The 21,763-nt window shown below is 41.9% G+C and overlaps 1 protein-coding gene across 3 annotated transcripts in view; it reads left to right on the forward strand.

The window, feature by feature from the left end:
* The window catches only part of cnksr3 (cnksr family member 3), a 47,751-nt gene extending 26,418 nt beyond the window's left edge, over nucleotides 1-21,333 (forward strand). The window contains exons 7-15 of one of the 3 annotated variants that reach the window (XR_014619694.1): nucleotides 7,721-7,780; nucleotides 9,505-9,573; nucleotides 10,339-10,488; nucleotides 11,480-11,563; nucleotides 13,808-13,935; nucleotides 14,154-14,338; nucleotides 15,938-16,018; nucleotides 18,985-19,622; nucleotides 19,655-21,333. Coding sequence is in view for 2 of the 3 variants with exons in the window: in XM_084314754.1 (XP_084170880.1) it covers nucleotides 7,721-7,780; nucleotides 9,505-9,573; nucleotides 10,339-10,488; nucleotides 11,480-11,563; nucleotides 13,808-13,935; nucleotides 14,154-14,338; nucleotides 15,938-16,018; nucleotides 18,985-19,319 (1,092 nt within the window). In the remaining variant the exon portion in view is untranslated. Of the gene's footprint in view, nucleotides 1-7,720; nucleotides 7,781-9,504; nucleotides 9,574-10,338; nucleotides 10,489-11,479; nucleotides 11,564-13,807; nucleotides 13,936-14,153; nucleotides 14,339-15,937; nucleotides 16,019-18,984 lie in introns of all 3 variants that reach the window. The other 2 variants (XM_084314754.1, XM_084314755.1) reach the window with 2 other exon arrangements.
* Nucleotides 21,334-21,763: the final 430 nt, after the last annotated feature.

Here is a 21,763-nt window from a genome sequence, read left to right on the forward strand (position 1 = left end):
TTCAATGATAGAGCTCTCATATTTGAGTCTAATATGGCCGTCGCTTATCAATGACTTGTTTGCAGTCAACATTGTCGAAACGGATTGTTTTTTAATCGGTTCATTTCCGTTTTATACCATTTTGAAAAACGCTAGTTTCTTGAAACTTCCAGAAGATTTCAGAAGATTCTGTGATAATCGCCCTTTACTGGAATACACTGGAATACACAAAACACGTTGTCATTTTTCGGCCTATTTATGAATCGTTTTCAAATAAACGCTAGATTATCGATAGTATATATGTGTACTTTACTTATGCACGCTATAGAAGCCGGCTGAAAAATCTATTCTCTTATTTCCTGATCGCACACACACACACACACATACACACATATGGCACATGCTGATATATAGGTGAAAATAGCTCTGATTATCCCAATACTGGTCAAATAGATTCCTTACCTCAGATCAGATGTTCTCCAAAAAGATTATTCCAATTCCTGATCGCCATTCCAAATATCGATCGCGTTTATTGATCCACTGCTGGATCGGGGGCAGTATTTTCCCAATTCGAGTTCAGACAGATTCCCACTGGTAACGTGAGGCTAGATTGATGAAAAATGAATAGAAATCGATAATAAAGAAAATAACGATTAAAAGCGGCATATCTCGTCGGCTGGCACTCAACGGTTGGCATGAACTAACGAATTATGCCGTGGCTGGCACTCAAAGTGTTAAGCCTCTCTGACATGTTATTTCGGGGGTCGCGCCTTGAAAACTTTGGGAACCATGTATTTATATAGTACATGATACCTAAGCACATACAGTACAGATATCCTCATAAGTATCTATTAATTCGTATCAATTAGATACTCTTTGGGTTTGTTTTTATCTACTTATTCTGAAAGAGTTGAACTAATTATTTTTGAAATTCGATTATTCATTCCTTTAAGCCTACTGCCAGCAGGCACATTTAAAGAAATATAATCTGATTGATTGGGGTAATGCGGGACTTAAAATTAGCCTATAGATTACGCATTTAACTTGTCGGCGAGGCTATTGAGCCGTACTGTATATTGTACCCATTCTGCAATCTGACCCTTGTGCATCCCTTGCGCTGGTGGAGCTCATTAGGCTTAGATGATGAAAGTATGGATCAAGTTCAAAATCATAATTTTTTATTTGTAATATTAAAAAAAAAAAAAAGATTCCCCACGATTAACATTAAGAGCCTAACCTCAATATATCGATGACGGATTACAAATAGTTCCGAATTTTAACCACTTATATTTGTGTTTGTTTGATAGTAAGTCAGTTTTTATAGGGAAAAAAAGCAGAAAAGGGCATATTTATCATATCTCTATGTTTTAGACCCCATATTGCAGCGTGTGAAAACTGCACAAAGTCCCTGTGAATAAGAAACTGTCCTTATAAAAAAAAAAGTTGACTAATTCGGTCATAAATAGCTGAGACGCTAACGTTAGTAAGCACTGATTATTGATTATTATCTCCGTGGGCGACCACTACTCGATCTCCCGGTAGATTCTGAAGACAGCGCGCTGTCAGCTGGACCACCAGCACACTTCCGCATACAGGGAGCTCAGCGTAGAACCGGGGCCGGGCTGCACCACCTATCAGGGGCTCGTGATTCAGCGTGTGACACGCGATAGAGGGGATAGGAGCGGAGGAGGAGTGTAGTTGTTGTTGTTGCGGGCTGATCTCTCTCTCGCAACCCCCCCCCCCACGGCAGCAGTCTGCGGAGCTCTGCAGCCAGCATAGCAGCATAGTCTCTGCCTCCTGCTTGCTTAGTTGCCGGCAAAGTGGGCCATAGAACAATTGCGCCACCGTGTGTTGTAATTCGTTAACAGCATCAGAGCACAAAAGCTTGATCCATCACATTGTGAAAAAATAATGCATTTGATAATTCTATCTAGAATTGAATGAATGAGTGCAGATTAAAAAATGCGTTTTAACATGGAAGTGGATGGGATGAAACTGGACACCAGGACCTCTAGAGGTACCCTATACTAATAACTTTTTTAGAGCGTTTCAAATCATAATCTTTTGACATAATGAAAATATATGTAAAATGAAGATATGGTCCCAATTTCATGAAATAATAATCAACACAGACACCGCTGTGCTCACACACACACACACACACACACACAAAAATTCAAGAAAGACAGAATCGGGACCAGGGATGCACAAGGGTAATAAAGTTTTCAATTAATCAATCAATCAATGCCGTTAGAAAATCTGGATTTCTGCGATCGACACCTGCTGTCTTTTCAGGTGAGGCGGCCGTGCGCAATTATCCTGAGTATCAAGTCTGGTTCGAATGAACGAGACTGAATCAGCGTTCGAGGAACGGGGAAAGCCTGGATTCAAACATCGGGTTAATTGAATCTGGATAATGGGACTTTTGATCGACTTAGTTGAACCAGGTACGGGGAATAGGGCCCTGGTCGTTAGAAGGACGTGTAGCAGCCTATTATATCAACTTTAGATGCATTCATGTACTGTTTGATTGACATCTAAAGAATAGAACCGATGATAATATCACGGTATTACACATATACACACAGAGTGAGCGTGAGTGGGCAGATTCTCTAAACTTCAGTCAAAACACACACAGCATACACATAAACACACATGTCGTACTGAACTGACGTGTTTGTGCGGACCTGTTTCTCCCAAACTTTCTTGACTGTTTTCTTTTTACGTTATTTAAAAAAAAATTAACCATTGATCTTAACTGATCATTGTGACTTTATTGCTTTTATCGTTTATGTTGTTGGTATTGTGACTTTGACTTGACGTGATCTAAGCTAGTGGGGCTTGTTGTTGTCATAGCTACAGCTAAACGCTACCAGCTAATGCTAAACTAGCTAGGCTTGCCCTTAGCCTGGTGGCTAGGATAGCTATTGGACCGTCGTGTACACTGTTTTATACGGTGAGAATGAAAGCAATTTTTCCAAGATGTCAACACTCACCACAGTGGAAACCGAGTTATCCAGTCTCAGGTGTGGTCTCCGTACTATCGAGTGCCTTCTGGACGACATCATTCAGCAAAAAGCTCTGCTCGTCTCCCGGTTGGATCTCCTGGAAAACCCCACTTCTACTGAGCTTCCTCTTCCTTGGTCGTATGTAGTAAAACAGGGTAAAGGAAGAAGGGTATCGCTCCCCCTGTTCTCCCCAGACGTGGATAATGACCCGTTTCTGCTGTACAATCAGTTTGCTCCACTTGAAGGGCTAACAGAGTTAGCTAACAGAGTTAGCTTCCACAGGCGCGTCGACTGTCTGTCCGGCTATTTTGGAGCAGCCTGTAGCCAGTTACTCTGGAGCGAACTTTTCCAACTTGGTGAGAAAGAGACAATTTTCCCCGACGTCCCCGGTATCCAGCAGGAAACGCCGTCGACACTGCTCTCCTCCTGCTGTCTCCAACTCTGGGATCTCTCCTGCTGGCCTCCAACGTTCCTCTCATCAGCACAACGCACCTCTGGACACTGCTGTGGCCAGTGATGATGACATCACCTGTGATGATTCGCTGCCGTCTTCCTGCCCAGGTGAATCGCATTCAACTGCTGCTCCAGACGCCGCCCTGGTGGCTGATGTGGCTAGCAGTCAGATTTTTCTTCATCCCAAACTCTCTGTTTACAAGGGGGGCTGCAGGAATGGTCAACCTGAAATTCTGATCATTGGCGACTCCATTGTTAGATCTGTTGAACTTCCAGGTGCTATCACTTTCTGTCTCCCAGGCAGTAAGGTTTCTGATATCACAGAACTGATCCCAGTGCTAACTGACCTCCATCCCTCAGCTCACACACTGATTATCCATGTTGGTACTAATAACGTCATGCGTGGACAATCTATTGATCTCCGTGACCAGCTGGATTCTCTTGCACTGACGATACAGAGCCTGGGTAGAACCTGTGTGTTCTCTGGTCCTATCCCAGCTCCCTCAAAAAGTCCAGAACATTTTAGTCGTATTTTTAGCCTCCACGAATGGCTAAAATCATTTTCTACTGCAACTGCACATGGTTTTATTAGTAACTTTGATTACTTTTGGACCAGAAATCACCTCTATAAACTGGATGGCCTGCATCCCAGTCTAAGGGGCATTCAACAGCTTACACGTAATTATATCCAGTACATTGCTTTTAACTCAGATTGATATTTACCTCAGCATGACCCTGCACTAGAATCTTCTCCTGGTCATTATGAGGAGCATCCTATAATGGGTCCTGCTGAACACTCCTTCTCCAACACTTCTGTTATTATGTTGTCTGCTTTTACTCTGTCTGATATCCCTCTACCACCTATTACTTTTAATATAGAAGTCATGATTTCTGATTCATGATTATTACCCAACACATTGGCATACTGTAAATCACTCCAACTTAATATCAGTCACTTTACAGTCTTCTATTTCCTTGTCACGTGAGTCAGATTCCACACCACTTTCTTTAAATAATCCACATACCTTTTAAAGAAAGGAAAGGTTTGGGATTGATTCACCTGAACATTAGAAGTCTCCTTCAGCACCAGAAGTTGGACCATCTTAGAATACTGGTAGCACAGGCTGATCCAGATATATTGGTCATATCTGAGTCCTGGTTGAAGTAATCTGATTCTGACTCCACAATAGATCTACATGATTTTTAGGTGTTTAGAATTGATAGGGTAGGTAGGGGTGGTGGGGTAGTTATTTATGTTAAATCTTGTTTTTCGGCTTCTGTTGTTAATGCTGTCACTATCCCAATGTGTTTTGAAGTACTTGTTTTAAAGGTCGAGTTGGGGATCAACAATTTTATATATGTAATTGGTGTCTACAGCCCTTCTGCTGATGCTAGCTCTTTAGATAGATTAGCTGAGCTCCTTTTGCAATATATTGACTCCGAGGTGAATGTCATGGGTGATTTTAATATTGACTGGTTGAGTGGTGCTGCAAAGCACAAGTCAGTGGTAACCTCAGTCTTTCCCAGTTACCGTAGTTACTGAGCCCACCTGGTCAAACCTTAAAAATGACTCTAGGTCTACCCTTATTGATCTTATTTTTGTGAATAAATATGACAGGATCTCAGCTTGTGGGTTTTTTTACTTGGGCATAAGTGACCATTTCCCCACAGCCTGTGTAAGAGGCACGAGACTGCCAAAAACAAGATCTCACACAGTTTTAAGGAGGAATTTTAAATCTTTTAATCATTTTTAGATGATCTTGTTTTTTTTAATACTTATTGTAACACTGAAATTGATGTTCAGTTAGCCCTGGACTCCTTTGTAAATACATTTAATGTATTAGTTGACAAACATGCTCCTTTTAAAAAAGTCCGCATTAATGAGTAATACCCTGGTTTTCTCAGGAATTGTCAACCCTAATTAAAGACAGAAATGCTGCATGGTCTCGGGCCAGGCATTCTGGAGACCCTCAACATTGGCTTTCTTTTAGGCAAATTAGGAACAAATGTACTGCAGTAGTAAGAAAATCTAAAACTGATTACTATCTGGAGTTGGTTACAAACTCATACTCTAATCCGGCAAAATTTTGGAGTGCGGTGAATGTGAACAAAATAAAATCATCTAATTATTTACCCTCTCATATTAAAGTTGAAAGCTGTGTGATCTCTGAGCAGAGTGCAATTTGTGTTGCCTTCAATAGGCATTTAGCAGAGACTGGTAATTTATTTAATGGGAACTATAATGGACCTTGTCCTGTTGATTCTGATTGTTTGTACCCTGTGGGCGTCACTTCCCATTTCTCCTTTCAACCTTTTACACAGTCAGCTGTATTTGATGCTTTGCAATCAATCGATGCAAAGTGTTCTACAGGTGAGGATAACTTAGAGTCTTTTTTTATTAAGTTGGCTGCACCAGTTATCGCTGAACAGATGAGTTATATTTTTAATCTCTCTATCTCATCAGGTAGATTTCCTCTAGTTTGGAAATCTCCACGGGTGATTCCTTTACATAGGGGAGGTGATAGGGATAACTTAGATAATTATCGTCCTATCTCCAGGCTACCTTGCCTAGCTAAAGTCCTGGAAACACTAGTAAGTAAACAACTTAAATTTTACCTTTCAATTAACTCCATACTTAGTTCTCAACAATCTGGTTTTAGAGCCAAACATAGTACAACATCAGCCATCACTTGTTACAAATGACATTATTTCAGCATTAGATAAGAAGAAACATTGTGCTGCCCTCTTTGTTGATTTATCAAAAGCATTTGATACAGTTGATCACTACTTACTTCTAAAGAAACTATCTAACATTGGGTTGGATGATAATGCCTGTGTCTGGTTTCAGGATTATCTATCTTCTAGGAGGTGGCAGTGTGTGAAGATAGGTCAAGCACAATCTGAATTCTTGGCCATGACTAAAGGTGTGCCACAAGGTTCAGTTTTGGGTCCTGTCCTTTTTACAATTTATATTAATGATATTGTTTCTTCTTTGTATGCATGTCATGCCCATTTGTATGCTGATGACACAATTTTGTACTGTATTGCAGACTCTGTACAGTTGGCCTTTGAGAAATTGCAACTTTCCTTAGTCTACAGGATGCCCTTACTAGTCTTAAATTGGTTCTTAATGCTAGTAAGACAAAGTTTATGTTGTTTTCTAGAGCAAGGAATATTAACTTTGATGATGTGAGGATATCTACGGTCAGTGGCTCTTGTATAGAGAGAGTCACTGAGTATAAATATCTTGGCCTGTGGCTTGACGAGAAATTAACATTTAAGTTCCATGTGGACAATCTTGCCTCTAAACTGCGACAGAAAATTGGTTTCCTGTACAGAAACGGATCCAATTTTCCTCTATTTAGTAGAAAAAGAATTGTGGAATCAGTCTTCTTATCAGTTTTGGACTATGGTGATGTAATTTATAGGCATGCTGCGGCATCAACTCTTAAACCTCTGGATTCTGCATATCACTCAGTTCTCAGATTTATAACTGGTGACAGATATGATACTCACCATTGTGTCCTGTATGATAGGGTGGGTTGGCCTTCTCTTGCAGAAAGGCGCAACAAACACTGGTATTTAGTTATTTTTAAAGCCCTTATTGGTAAACAACCTGTTTATATCTCCTCACTGTTAGATTGGAATATTGGAACCTATTCAACTCGATCGAATGACTGGATGGTTCTTAGGGTTCCTCAAATTTGTTCTGAGCTAGGGAAGTCAGCCTTTTCCTTTGATGCCTCTAACTCATGGAATGTCCTTCAACTCACGCTGAAATTGGAGGTTCTCCCTTCCCTTGGAATGTTTAAACGTATGATTTCAGACCATTGTGTGACTACCTGTAACTTAGTTGATCTTTTTAAATTATTTTGAAAAGTTTAAAAAAATTTACTCTGGTGTTTAAATTTCTGTGAATATTGTTTTTATTATGTACTGTACAATTGTCGTTTCTGTAAATGAGGGAAACCTCAGATGCTTACGATTTTAAATAAAGTTTTTTTTTAAAGTGGCTTGGATGTGAACCGCCACTCGGGGCTGAGTGAGTGAGTGACTTAATTTAAAATGTATATATATATATATATATATATATATATATATATATATATATATATATAATAATAGTAATGATTGTGTTTTCTCTTGTTTATTGTCTTGTTTTATGTATCTCAACATCATTGTAAATGAGAACAAGCTCAATGTTCTTTTTGGAGTCTTTGGTTTTGTTTTCAACATTTCATTGATATTTAAACATTGAAAGGTTTGCTCTGCTTCCTCAGGGGATGTACATCAAGTCTACGTACGACGGGCTTCACGTCATCACCGGAACCACAGAGAACGTGAGTGTACCAGACAGTTGTTATACGACCTGAGTCCTAATTCAAATATGATTGGTATGATTTCCCCCAAAACAATGTAGTGTATGGCTCTTTCCTGCGTAACTTCAGGGGGCACAATAATAATGATTTAAGTAAGTACCTCATAAATAATGAGGAACTATATGTTATTAAACTACCCATTTGACTCTTAAAACCCAATTGAACTATCTCAAACCCTGCACTCTTTTCTTGATCCTCCAATCATAACTGTTGCTCCCTTTGCAGACAGGGAAGCAACAGCTGTGATTGGAGGATCAAGAAAAGAGGGCGGGTTTGAGCAGTTTTCACACCTATAGTTTGGTAGACTGCAATTCTGGGGGGTGCGGATGTTTCATTTGGTTCGGGTAGCTTTCACACTGCACTTTGTCAAGCGCGAAGATCAAGAGTGAAAATCACTAGACACTTCCTGGTCTCAGAAATAATGGAACAACCATAGAACTAACGTTATTTGTGCAACACCACAAATGTATGCGGTCTTGTGCTACGTTTACCTTGGGTTGCCAGGATGTGCAGGACTAATTAAGTGTAGTGTATGAAGAGGATACGATGGATTTTCAATCTAATCTGGAAACGCATACAAAGCCCTGTCACTATACAACTTAATTAAAAGCCTTTTTGGTAAACAGTAGATTATATATGTGGACAAATCATGTGATCTCCACCTTGGCTTGTTGCACAAATGTTATGAAATAGCTTACTATACATTTTCAACTTACTTAGTATACAATTAATTATGCAACACTGTAGACTACCGTCACCTGAATTATGCATGCAAGATAGGTCTACTTGCTTAGTATCACAACATTAGTTGGTTATTTTGAACTTAGCAGCTGCAAAAATAATAACATTATGATGATGAAAAATCACACATTTGTAAATATACAAAAAATTTCAACACAAACAGCCAATCAGCTTCATTAAAACGAGTCTCTTCCTGCTTTTGGTGCAGTTGCTTTCACACCTCAAATGAACAGAACCAGAGTTTTAGTTTGTAAAAAGGTCTCGGTCTGGTTGTTGTGGTGCTGCACCCGAGTGTGCTTGCCGTGTTCACACCTGCCCAAACGAACCGCACCGACAGGGTAAACAAACCAGGGTGGAGCCTAATTAAACGAGGCAGGTGTGAAAGCGCCCTTAATTCTAAAAGCTAACGATCTGTCAAATAATATCTGTTCCTATGTTAACATATTCTTTTTTATGTTTTAAAATAGTACACTCATTTGAGTAGTGGAAAAGGGGTAGGATTAAATAAGTGTATACTTCTTCCTACTCCTTTTTGAACATGTAGATTGAGTTGTGTTTTGCTATTGTTTGTTTGTATTCATTGCATGTTCGAAATAAAGATTTCAAATCAAATCAAATAAAAAAACATATAGTTCCTTGTTGGTTCCAAGGTAGGGTACTTCATCATTATTTGTACACTGAAGTTCTGGCGTTCAAGCTTTTCTTCAGGGGACCCACATGTTTACTGACCTGGACGATTGATTCAGCTTTTAGACAATGAATCTACTATCCTACAGTGTTGTGTTCAACATGTCCATTTTTCACTGGACTTGAGAGGAGCTTGGACTTCATATGGTATTTCCAGAGACCCATCTTAATCCTCCCCGAGACCCACCTGTGTGTCCCGACCCACACTTTGAGACACACTGCCCTTAAAAGTAAAGTGTTACCCTCTCCTGTTCCAGTCTCCAGCAGACAGAACACACAGGATCCACGCCGGAGATGAGGTCATACAGGTCAACCAGCAGACGGTGGTAAGTAGCCCTGCAGGAAGCTGTACTCTCTCTCACCTCCCACATGTGTATATAGACCCTCTCACCTGTATCCTACTAGCACCTTGCCTCAGGATGTCGCTTCTGTTCATTCCTGCCCTGTAGTGTCACTAGATGGTATCCAGCAATGGCATTTCTTTAACCCTTTCACTACCACACTACAGACGGTTAACCTTTCACTACGACACTAGTTGGTCCCCTTGCAGACACGGAAGCAACTGCTATGATTGGAGGATCAAGAAAAGAGGGCACGTTTGAGCAGTTTTCCATCTGCTATATGTATAAGGATGTTTTCGCACCTATAGTTCGGTAGACTGCAATTCTGGGGGGTGCGGATTAACCGTCTGTAGTGTGGTAGTGAAAGGGTTAACCTTCTGTAGTGTGGTAGTGAAAGGGTTAACCCTTTGGTAGTGAAAGAGTTAAAGGGGTTATGAATTATTTCACCACATGTTGAATGCCAAGGGGGGGGGGGGGGGGGGGTATAGATGCTCCCCCACATCTTTTGTACTTTGAAATTCCAACCAACCGTCGACACTGCCTACACTCTCTATAATCACAGTCAGACCGTAGGTGCGCTCCTTCCGCTTCCAAGAAATGCCAAAATAACAACACCGGTGCCAAGCAGCGGTCAGCGTATATAGAAGCCGGTGAGGGAGATGGGTGGAGACGGTCGGGTGATGACTGGGTGCTATTAGGATGGGCTAAGCGTGAGGAGCTGTACGTTGATGGCTGTCGTCATGGTTCCAGGTGGGCTGGCAGCTGAAGAGCCTGGTGGGGCAGCTGAAGGCTGAGCCGCAGGGAGTGGCCCTGGTGGTGAAGAAGAGGCCCTCGGGGGTGTCGTGCGGCTTCGCCCCCGCGCCCCTCAAGAACATGCGCTGGAGGCCCCCGCTGGTACAGGTACACTGTCTATACACACAGATTTTTTTTTTTTACTTGTAGATGGAAAATTAAAAGGGTACTTTTTGGGAAATTTTCTTAACCCGTCATAACTCCAAACATTTTATTTGTCAACGAAAACAAAGCCTTTTTTTTTTTTTGCGTCTATAGAACACGGTCGAATTTCTGGTTTAGGTTTCCTCATCGTTGCAATGGAAGAACTTCAGTGCAAAGTGATCATGTTAAACTGTAATCCTGCTCTGCTTTTTAAAACAACATCACCGGCATTAACACTTTCCGTGCCAGCCGTGCCAGTCCTAGATACCCCGTTGAGTGCCAACGCTCTATTCAATGACAGAGCGCTCACATTGTGAACGCATAAACTATATCTTAATTTATGGCTGTGTCTAATACGACCGTCGCTTATCAATGACTTGTTTGCAGTCAACACTGTCGAAACGGATTGTTTTTTAATAGGTTCATTTCCGTTTTTATACCATTTTGAAAAAAGCAATTTTTTTAAAACTTTCAGAAAAAAAAAGATTCTGCATGAATCGCGCTTTACTGTAATACACAAAACACGGTCATTTTTCGGCCTATTTATGAATCGTTTTCAAATAAACGCTAGATTATCGATAGTATATGTGTACTTATGCACGCTATAGAAGCAGGCTGAAAAATCGATTATCTTATTTCCTGATCAGCACGCACACACTCACAGCCACACACACACATATGGGACACGTTGATATATAGGTGAAAACAGCTCTGATTATCCCAAGACTGCTAAAATAGATTCCTTACCTCAGATCAGATGTTCTCCAAAAAGATTATTCCAATTCCTGATCGCCATTCCAAATATCGATTTGCGTTTATTGATCCAACACTGGGTGGTCGAAAGACATATTCCACGCTGTTTTGATGGTGGGTGATGACTGCAATAGGCTCGGATTACATGCCTGACAAGTAAAATGTGGAATCCGGACCCTTTTTCCCCATGCGTTTCATTCAGTCCAATCCAATGGGGTGCAGTACCATCCGGAGAGACGATAGGGGGCGGTATTTTCCCTGTTCGAGCTCAGACAGATCCCCACTGGTAACGTGAGGCTAGATTGATGAAAAATGAATGGAAATCGATAATAAAAAAAAATAACGATTTAAAAACGAGATTTCTCGTCGGTTGGCACTCAACGCATGGCATGAACTAACGAGATTTCTCGTCGCTGGCACTCAAAGTGTTAAGACAGCTTTAGATGTAGCCCCTTTTGTGACTGTGATGCACGCCAATATGCTTTGAATACACAGTCACTTGCTCGTCATTACTAACCCAGGGAATGTTCACCATGAAGCACTGGTTTTGGACGAACGGTTCATTATACAAGTATCACAGAGAAATTTCAACGGTACTCACAGTTGCACGAGGGTTTCACACAAAAAAGCGGGATGGTTTGAAAGCTCGGCGTTGCTAATAAACATTTTAAATAATTTTTATAAACGTGTAAAGATCACTGAGAGCAGCGTTGCATGAAAATGGATTTGTCTCTTCTTCCGCATTGTGACATGCCGGAGTGCTGTGATTGGCTTCTTCTCTTCTTCTGCATTGTGACATGCCTGGTGTGCCCAGCAATCACAGCGCTCCGGCATGTCACAATGCGGAAGAAAGGAAGAAAGAAATTATTGGCGTGCATCACAGTCACGAAAGGGGCTACTTTAGATGGAAACCTCTTCATACTATCCCTTCCATTTCTTTTTTCTTTTTTACACTAGAGCTCTGTGTAGAATTCCACTGTCATACACATGTTTGTCATCCTGGAGCTGTTTTTTTCTGGGGGAGAAAAACCTAGAAGGGACAAGCTCCTTCAGCCGCTGTGTGTTGTTGTGGTTGTGGTGGTGGAGGTGGGGTGTGGGTTTTTGTGTGAACAATGGACCCTTTCTTCCCACTTCCTGAGAGAAGGGAATAATGTAAGCTCTGAGCATGAGCCTGCACTGATGTCAACCATCTTTGGAAGGTGACTCATATTAATAGACAATAGAAGCTCCTGAAGTTACAGACTGGGTGAAGAGTTTTTGTTTTTAGAAAAAGACGTCCAGGATGTATGTTTCGGGAAGATTGGCCGATTTGGAGTCCCTATTGGGAGGCCCTAAATGTAATTGGACGTTTGAGTCCCAGGGAGTCGACACACCTTGTCCGTGCCGGAAGGTTTACACCTTGCCGCTCGCCTCTCACTCTCTCCGCTTAAGCCCAAAGGTCAACTTTTAATAGGTTTCAAATGAACATAAATTTCCCTCCTAAACAACAATCCAGACTGAGTTTATTCCTGTGCTTGAGGTAATAATTCCCTGAGAAAGAGTTCAAAGTCCCCCGCCTGTGGTCAGGAAACAGGCGGACAAAAAAGAGCTCTGTGGGTTCAGCCGTCTGTTGCTTTCCATGTCTGTCGTCATAATAGCGTCGCCTCATTGGCTGACATCTCATTTCTGGATTTGAATACCCCAGGGTCCATAATCGTCTGGCATTGATTTCTGCTTGGTGGCGATAACTTTGTCATTGTTTCAGTAAATGGCGAGCTTAAAGGGCCCCTTTGCAGATTTTCAACCTTAATCCTACGGTTCTATAATTGGACATGAAATTTAGTGATGTGTTCTGTGTCTCAAGAACGTTGCCACATCGCCCCCTGAGACCTCTGAGACAGCAGACCTGAACTGAAGACACTATTTCTTCACCTGTCCTCAAATTACACCTACTACTGTACAAAATAGGTCTCCTCCCCTCTGGGTGATGTCCCCTGTCAACGCGGGGTGGGCTACGGAGACACGGAACGCGCTGGCACGTCTTATGTCCACGAATATCACATCCTCACAACAGAACTATAGGATTCAGGTTTAAACCACGGTTCTGCAAAATGCCTCTTTAATAGCTAGATCTACTGGCTCACTAATAATCTGCTGGCTCACTAATAATCTGCTGGCTCACTAATAATCTGCTGGCTCACTAATAATCTACTGGCTCACTAATAATCTGCTGGCTCACTAATAATCTGCTGGCTCACTAATAATCTACTGGCTCACTAATAATCTGCTGGCTCACTAATAATCTACTGGCTCACTAATATCTGATGGCTCACTAATAATCTGATGGCTCACTAATAATCTGCTGGTTCACTAATAATCTGCTGGCTCACTAATAATCTGCTGGCTCACTAATAATCTGCTGGCTCACTAATATCTGATGGCTCACTAATAATCTGATGGCTCACTAATAATCTGATGGCTCATTAATAATCTGATGGCTCACTAATAATCTGCTGGGTCACTAACTACTGGTTTTGTGTGTCATTATCAGGTTTCAGCACCAGGTTTACCTAAAGGCCAGTCCTCTAAAAATGCTTTTGATGCTCCAGTCAAGAAAGGAAAGCCCGCCATCTTGGATTTGTACATCCCTCCGCCCCCAGCGGCGCCCTATTCACCATGGTAACCAAACTATGTACAACATTTATTTTGTAAATCAAATATACACATAACGACATGATCTGTTTTAAACATTGACGTGTTAGATTGTCCTGTTGCAGATCCGCCGTATGGATCTGAATTACATCATATTTGCACCTACCCGTCGATAGGTAGATGGCGTAGTTTGTCCTTTCGCAAAACATTGATGACTAGTGACTAATGTTTATTTTTCCCTCAAGGGAAGGGAAGGCAAACGGGAGCGCATGTGTCAAAATGAGACCAAAGTCTCCAAACTCACGTCTGGATGTTAAGAGCAGAAAACGCTTCACCATCGCTGACTATGAGAACAAGGTGGTCGTCAGTCCTACTGAGCTCGGCATCCCGCCAGTACCGGTCCATATGAGACAACGCTCCTCTACCAGGGGTGAGTAAAGGAGTCTAACACACACATTTTAACACATTACACACACACATTTTAACACATTACACACACATACACACACATTTGAACACATTACACACACACACACACACACACACATTTGAACACATTACACACACATTTGAACACATTACACACACACCACACACATTTGAACACATTACATACACACACACACACATACATACATACATACATACATACATACATACATACATACATACATACATACATACACACACATCTGAACACATTAGACACACACACACATTTGAACACATTACATACACACACACACACATACATACATACATACATACATACATACATACATACATACATACATACATACATACATACATACATACATACATACATACATACATCCATACACATTTGAACACATTAGACACACACACACATTTGAACACATTACATACACACACACACACACACACACATACATACATACATACACATTTGAACACATTAGACACACACACACATTTGAACACATTACACACACACACACACACACACATTTGAGCACATTAGACACACACACACACACACATTTGAACACATTACACACACACACATTTGAACACATTACACACACACATTTGAACACATTACACACACACATTTGAACACATTCGACACACAGACCACCGCTGCTCATCCAAGGGCTGGGCCGCGTCAGAGAAGTCCGTGTGGGGCGGCAGCTCCAGGCCCGACAGGTTGATTGGCATCGGGTCACGGGGAATCCATTGTTGTTGATAGATTCTCCCACTTTGGAGCGCTCGCTTGTAGACAACTTTGATCGCCGAGACCAGACACATAGTCCAGGACAATCTCCACAAGTACAGGTTGCACATTACTACGTTAACGGCGGCAATTACGACGGGTGTTTGCTCGGGTGTTAAGAATGGTGCGCTCCAGCATTCAGCTGCGACCTGCTGCCACCAGTGTCACACACACACACACACACACCTACACACACACACACACACACATTTGAGCACATTAGACACACACACACACACACATTTGAACACATACACGTCACACACACACATTTGAACACATTACACACACATTTTAACACATTCGACACACAAACACACACGTTTAAACCCATTCGACGCACACACACATTTGAACACATTAGACACACACACACACATTTGAACACATTAGTTTGTGGGGGCGACAGTGACTCAGGAGGTAGAGCAGTCATTTGGTAATCCGGAGGTTCCCGGTTCGATTCCCGCTCCTCCCGGGCAGTGTGTCGAAAAGTGTCCTTGAGCAAGACACTTAACCCCTAATTGCTCCCAATGTGCAGGTTGGCACCTTACATGGTTGCCTCTGCCATCGGTGTGTGAATGTGTAAAATATGAGGAACAAATTGTGCTTTAGATAAAAGCGATATATAAATGCAGCCATTTAGACACATACACACACACACACACACACACGCACACATATCCACATCCACAAATTGAACTCTCCAAGTCAGTGTATCATTACCCTGTGGACTTCTGGAGAGCACTAATATGACGAATGTGGAACGCTTTGCAGGTAAACCTCGACCCATCTCCATGCCTGTGGACACGCGCCTGGGCACGTCTGATGCGTCTTCCAGGCCTCGGGGGAGGAAAGGTAAGCGGCGCGCTCCACCTGCCTGGTTGAACCACAGCCAGGAACAACTAAAGTGCTGTGGCGTTTCTAATCGACTGTTATCAGAATGGCTTTTTCACAGCCTCATTAACAACCAGGGAGAACAAACGGCGCCCGGCTCTGGAATGCGTGCTTGGAATTTATACGTTGTTATTGATTAACTTCTGGGTAAGCCCCGGAAAATAACCTAATGTTGATTTTCTGTTGAGATTCCCTAGCTTGAAACTCAACCTTGAGCAATGACGGTGTCTGGAGTCGTATGGCAGTGGGTGTGTGTGTATGTGTGTGTATGTGTGTGTGTAGGCCCGTCAATACTGACTTTGTAGTTCTTAAAGTGTTGCCTGATATTGAGTATCGATCTGATCCATTACTTTTACTTTTATCGTGAGATCATTGGACAAAAATACAGTGGTGGAAGAAGTACACCGTTCCTTTACTTAAGTAAAAGTAGAAATACCCAGATAAATGCATACTCTGGTAAAATAAAAAGGCCTCCATTCACATTCTACTTAAGTAAAAGTAGAGAAGTATTTGCTATTGAATGTACTTAAGTATCTAAAGTAAAAGTATGCGTTCTACATGACGTTTGTGTATTCCAATGCTTGGGTGCATTCAAGCACTACAGGTTATGTTAAAGTGGTATGTGGTCCACTTCTGCTGCTCTGATTAAAGGTTATGTTAATGTGGTATGTGGTCCAGTTATGCTGCTCTGATTAAAGGTTGTTAAAGTGGTATGTGGTCCAGTTATGCTGCTCTGATTAAAGGTTATGTTAAAGTGGTATGTGGTCCAGTTATGCTGCTCTGATTAAAGGTTATGTTAAAGTGGTATGTGGTCCACTTCTGCTGCTCTGATTAAAGGTTATGTTAATGTGGTATGTGGTCCAGTTATGCTGCTCTGATTAAAGGTTATGTTAAAGTGGTATGTGGTCCAGTTATGCTGCTCTGATTAAAGGTTATGTTAAAGTGGTATGTGGTCCAGTTATGCTGCTCTGATTAAAGGTTATGTTAAAGTGGTATGTGGTCCAGTTATGCTGCTCTGATTAAAGGTTATGTTAAAGTGGTATGTGGTCCAGTTATGCTGCTCTGATTTAAAGGTGGTGTAAAAGTGGTATGTGGTCCAGTTATGCTGCTCTGATTAAAGGTTATGTTAGTGGTATGTGGTCCAGTTATGCTGCTCTGATTAAAGGTTATGTTAAAGTGGTATGTGGTCCAGTTATGCTGCTCTGATTAAAGGTTATGTTAAAGTGGTATGTGGTCCAGTTATGCTGCTCTGATTTAAAGGTTATGTTAAAGTGGTATGTGGTCCAGTTATGCTGCTCTGATTAAAGGTTATGTTAAAGTGGTATGTGGTCCAGTTATGCTGCTCTGGTTAAAGGTTATGTTAAAGTGGTATGTGGTCCAGTTATGCTGCTCTGATTAAAGGTTATGTTAAAGTGGTATGTGGTCCAGTTATGCTGCTCTGATTAAAGGTTATGTTAAAGTGGTATGTGGTCCAGTTATGCTTCTCTGATTAAAGGTTATGTTAATGTGGTATGTGGTCCAGTTATGCTGCTCTGATTTAAAGGTTATGTTAAAGTGGTATGTGGTCCAGTTATGCTGCTCTGATTAAAGGTTATGTAAAAGTGGTATGTGGTCCAGTTATGCTGCTCTGATTTACATTTACATTTAGTCATTTAGCTGACGCTTTTATCCAAAGCGACTTACAAGTTCTGTACGACAAGCCATCAGGAAGGGCACAACTCTATCAGCTGAGCAACAATGTTCATCAAAGTGTTGAGTGCTACAGTGTAGGTTAGTTTATTAGGACAAGTGCATGACAGTACGGTTAGTTAGGGTTATTTTTTTTTTTTAGTTTTTTTTTTTTTTTTTTATTGTTAAAGGTTATGTTAAAGTGTTATGTGGTCCAGTTATGCTGCTCTGATTTAAAGGTTATGTTAAAGTGGTATGTGGTCCAGTTATGCTGCTCTGATTAAAGGTTATGTTAAAGTGGTATGTGGTCCAGTTATGCTTCTCTGATTAAAGGTTATGTTAATGTGGTATGTGGTCCAGTTATGCTGCTCTGATTTAAAGGTTATGTTAAAGTGGTATGTGGTCCAGTTATGCTGCTCTGATTAAAGGTTATGTTAAAGTGGTATGTGGTCCAGTTATGCTGCTCTGATTAAAGGTTATGTTAAAGTGGTATGTGGTCCAGTTATGCTGCTCTGATTTAAAGGTTATGTTAAAGTGGTATGTGGTCCAGTTATGCTGCTCTGATGTCTTCAAATTTGAAAGTACATACATCTTTATAAATGTTTGTCATGTTTTCTATGCAAAATCTTTTTCTTCAAAGTAACTAGTAACTGATGGGTTCAGATAAATGTAGTGGAGTAAAAAGTACAATAATTTCCTTTGAAATATAGTGGAGTAAAAGTAGTTCCTTAAAATGAAAATACTCACATAAAGTACAAGTAGCTTGAGTAAAAAAAAGAAACCATCCCCTTTTCTCCATTAGAGAGATCCTAAATATCACACATGGTTCTTGGTATAAGATTGAGTTAGTTTCTAGTGTCTGGTTAGGAGCGAGGGATAATGGAGGTACTATCCAAGGAGGGGTCCGGGAGGGGGGGGGTTCGAGCTGGAGCATATGTGTGTAGGGTTTTAGATAATAGGTATTAGGGGTATATCCTGTATAAGACATTGGTATAATTGGTAATTTCGTTGGATATACACTGTATACGGTAAAATATTATTATATATTTTTTTTGCTTTCTGTTTCTGTGCTTGCATGTCATTTTAGCCATCTTAATTGTTAGTTTCATTATGCATTGTGTGTTGAGTACTAACTTTTAATAATTTTGTTTTGCAATAAAAAAAAAATAAAAGATTGAGTTAGTTCAATACAGACGCCACGTTTTGGTATCTGATACCTGTACCGGTGCTTCCCTAACGCCGCTTGTTCTCCCGTCTAGGAGAGGAGGTTCTGCACAGATACCTGAGCAACGAGCGGATCTCCACGATCTGCGAGGAGGCCCCGTGTTTCCCTCTGCCCTACCGGCCGGTGGACAGGGGCCCCCACCCGCTGGTCCGCGGCGTCGACCACATCAGGGGCAGCCAGTGCTTCATCAACGCCGACCTGCACAACAGCGCCACCATCCCTTACCAAGAGGCGCCGGCCAAAAAAGCTCCCGTCGCCCCCCCCGCTGCCCCCGTCGCCCCCGCTGCTGCCCCTTCCAAGACCCCCTCGTCGGGACACTCGTCGCTGCTGGGCGGCTGGCTGGCCCGTCTCAGGCTGCTGAGCCACTGACCGGGTCGCCTCTTCTCGCGGACCGGGTCGCCGCTGCCTCGATGACGGTGTTGGGGTCGTTACCCAAAAAAATATTATGAAAAAAAGTAATATAAAGTAATTACTTCTCTTAGCGGTAACATGTTACTTTAGTTATTACTCCCTGTGAAAAGTAATCGGTGGCTCAGGAGGTAGAGCGGTCGTCTGGTAATCGGATGGTTCCCTGTTTGATTCCAGCTCCTCCCGGCAGCGTGTCGGACGTGACCTTGAGCAAGACACTTAAACCCTGACTGCTCCCCGGTGAGCAGGTTGGCACCGTGTCAGGTTGGCACCGTGTCTGGTTGGCACCGTGTCAGGTTGGCACAGTGTCTGGTTGGCACCGTGTCTGGTCGCCTCCACCGTCTGTGAGTTAATGGGTGAATGTGAGGCCTAAGTTGTAAAGCGCTGTGGATAAAAGCGCTATATAAATGCAGTCCATTTAATTCCATTTACTCGTTGCATACTTTACTACGTGAAACATCTGCGATGTGTTCTTCTCGCGCAGCAGGGCCAGGAGCCGGAGGTCTGTTGCTCTCCGGGGAGGGGCAGGAGAGCACAACGATCGGCAGTCAGTGGTGTTTTCACAGTGTCTCTTCTGCTCTCGGCCACGACCTTTGAACTTCAGCAATGTGGCGGCAAACAGGAACCGGACGAGGAGACGGAAACGAGCAAGTCTGCTGGGAGAATTGTTCCGTAGGCGCGTGACGCTGATAAGACGGTGATATCAAACCGTTTTGTCTGAGTCCACAGCAATTCGGAGGGAACGATAGCATTGTTGCAAGTAACGACGTATTTGTTAGATCAGTAACTGTAATGTGATAAGTTAAAACAGTTGGGCCTCACCTTACTTCATTACAGAAGAAAGTCATGTGAGGAGTTACCCCCCCCCCCCCCCCCAACACTGGTCATTCAGTGATCTGCTATCTCCACTCAGTATTATAAATTGCACCTGGCAGGAATGTTCTGTGGGACTTTTTAAGCGGGTTCCTGTCCGGTACCAGTGGAACGCCTGGCTTCATTTGTATAACAGCGCCAGACTGAAGCAGCATTTCAATCACTCACTGAAATGACCAAATGTTTTGGCTTGAATTCAATATTCTCACAGATGCGCTCAGTGTTCCGTTCTTTGTCGAGTAGCTGGGGAAAAACGGCTCTCGCTGCATCTCACTGTGTCAACAAATTGTGAAGTATTACAAAAAAAAAAAAAAAAAACACTGGGGGCCTTGTGTGTCTTCGCTCTCTTCTTCTTGTGCCAAGAGAAAGAGTGTAATTCAGGTCTAGGAAACCTTTGCCTTGCTTCCGTAGGCTATCCTATATGTAATTATTAAGTTATTTAGTTCTATGGACAAAATGGCTTGTAAATATGTCTTATGGTTAAAACAATGTATCTGATCTCAGTCTATATGGAAAACTCTTGTTTTGTATTTAATCGCTGAGGACGTAGCAACTGTCTAATATAGCATGCTGTTCATCATTTTCACAGTTGCAGTTGAACAGATACTTCAAGCAGTGACCTTATACTCGTGATATTCTACTGTGTTAAAACATGTACCCTTTTTAGTGTGCGTGGCTGGCTCCATATGAAGTGAGGCGGTATGCATTCTATTAAGTGAAACAATGTTCTACCAAAGAGAAATATTGCTTAAAGTTTTGAGTGAGGAATATTCTTGCTTTGGTCCTGTTACAAAGAGTGTATGGATATGCGTGTAAGTGTCAATGTGTATATATATATATATACTGTTTTCAGTTCCAGGTGACTAACTGGTCTCAAAATATTTCAGGTGTGGCTTATTTTTCAACCAATTGTGCTAGACCCATACACATACAGTATATGCCTTAATACTAATATAACATTATGCAAAACCTTGTAGGAGGAAAAAATATCATTCTCTTATTAAATAGGTGAATATCGTGGACGGTCTTTGCTGGATAGAAGATGACATTAGTCATGTCAAACATATGTTTGATTGGATTATACCAGTGCTCTGTGATGATATCTGTGATATTTTCAGTTGTGAAAAATATTGAATTAAAAGAGCAATTCAATGTGATGGTCTCTCTTTCTTTGATACGTTTTTACAGCCAACCCAATCATTTACATTTAGTCATTTAGCTGACGCTTTTATCCAAAGCGACTTACAAGTTTTGTACAACAAGACAGCAGGAAGGGTACAACTCTATCAGCTGAGTAACAATGTTCATCAAAGTGTTGAGTGCTAAGGGGCGGTCAGGTGGCGTAGCGGAGTTTGCGCTCGTCACCAATGCAAGAGGCTGCGGTCTCGACTCCCGGAGTCAGCATTGCCTTGGCTTGGGCTGATCGCTATACTAACTCGTGTCGGAGGAAGCGTGCAGATACTTCAGGGGTTCCCTTGTACCGACCAGTAGGAGAACATGCGCACAACAACCAGGTAGGGGAGGGGGGGAAT

This window comes from Notolepis coatsorum (assembly GCF_963971535.1).
Source record: "Notolepis coatsorum genome assembly, chromosome: 5".
Lineage (NCBI taxonomy): Eukaryota > Metazoa > Chordata > Actinopteri > Aulopiformes > Paralepididae > Notolepis > Notolepis coatsorum.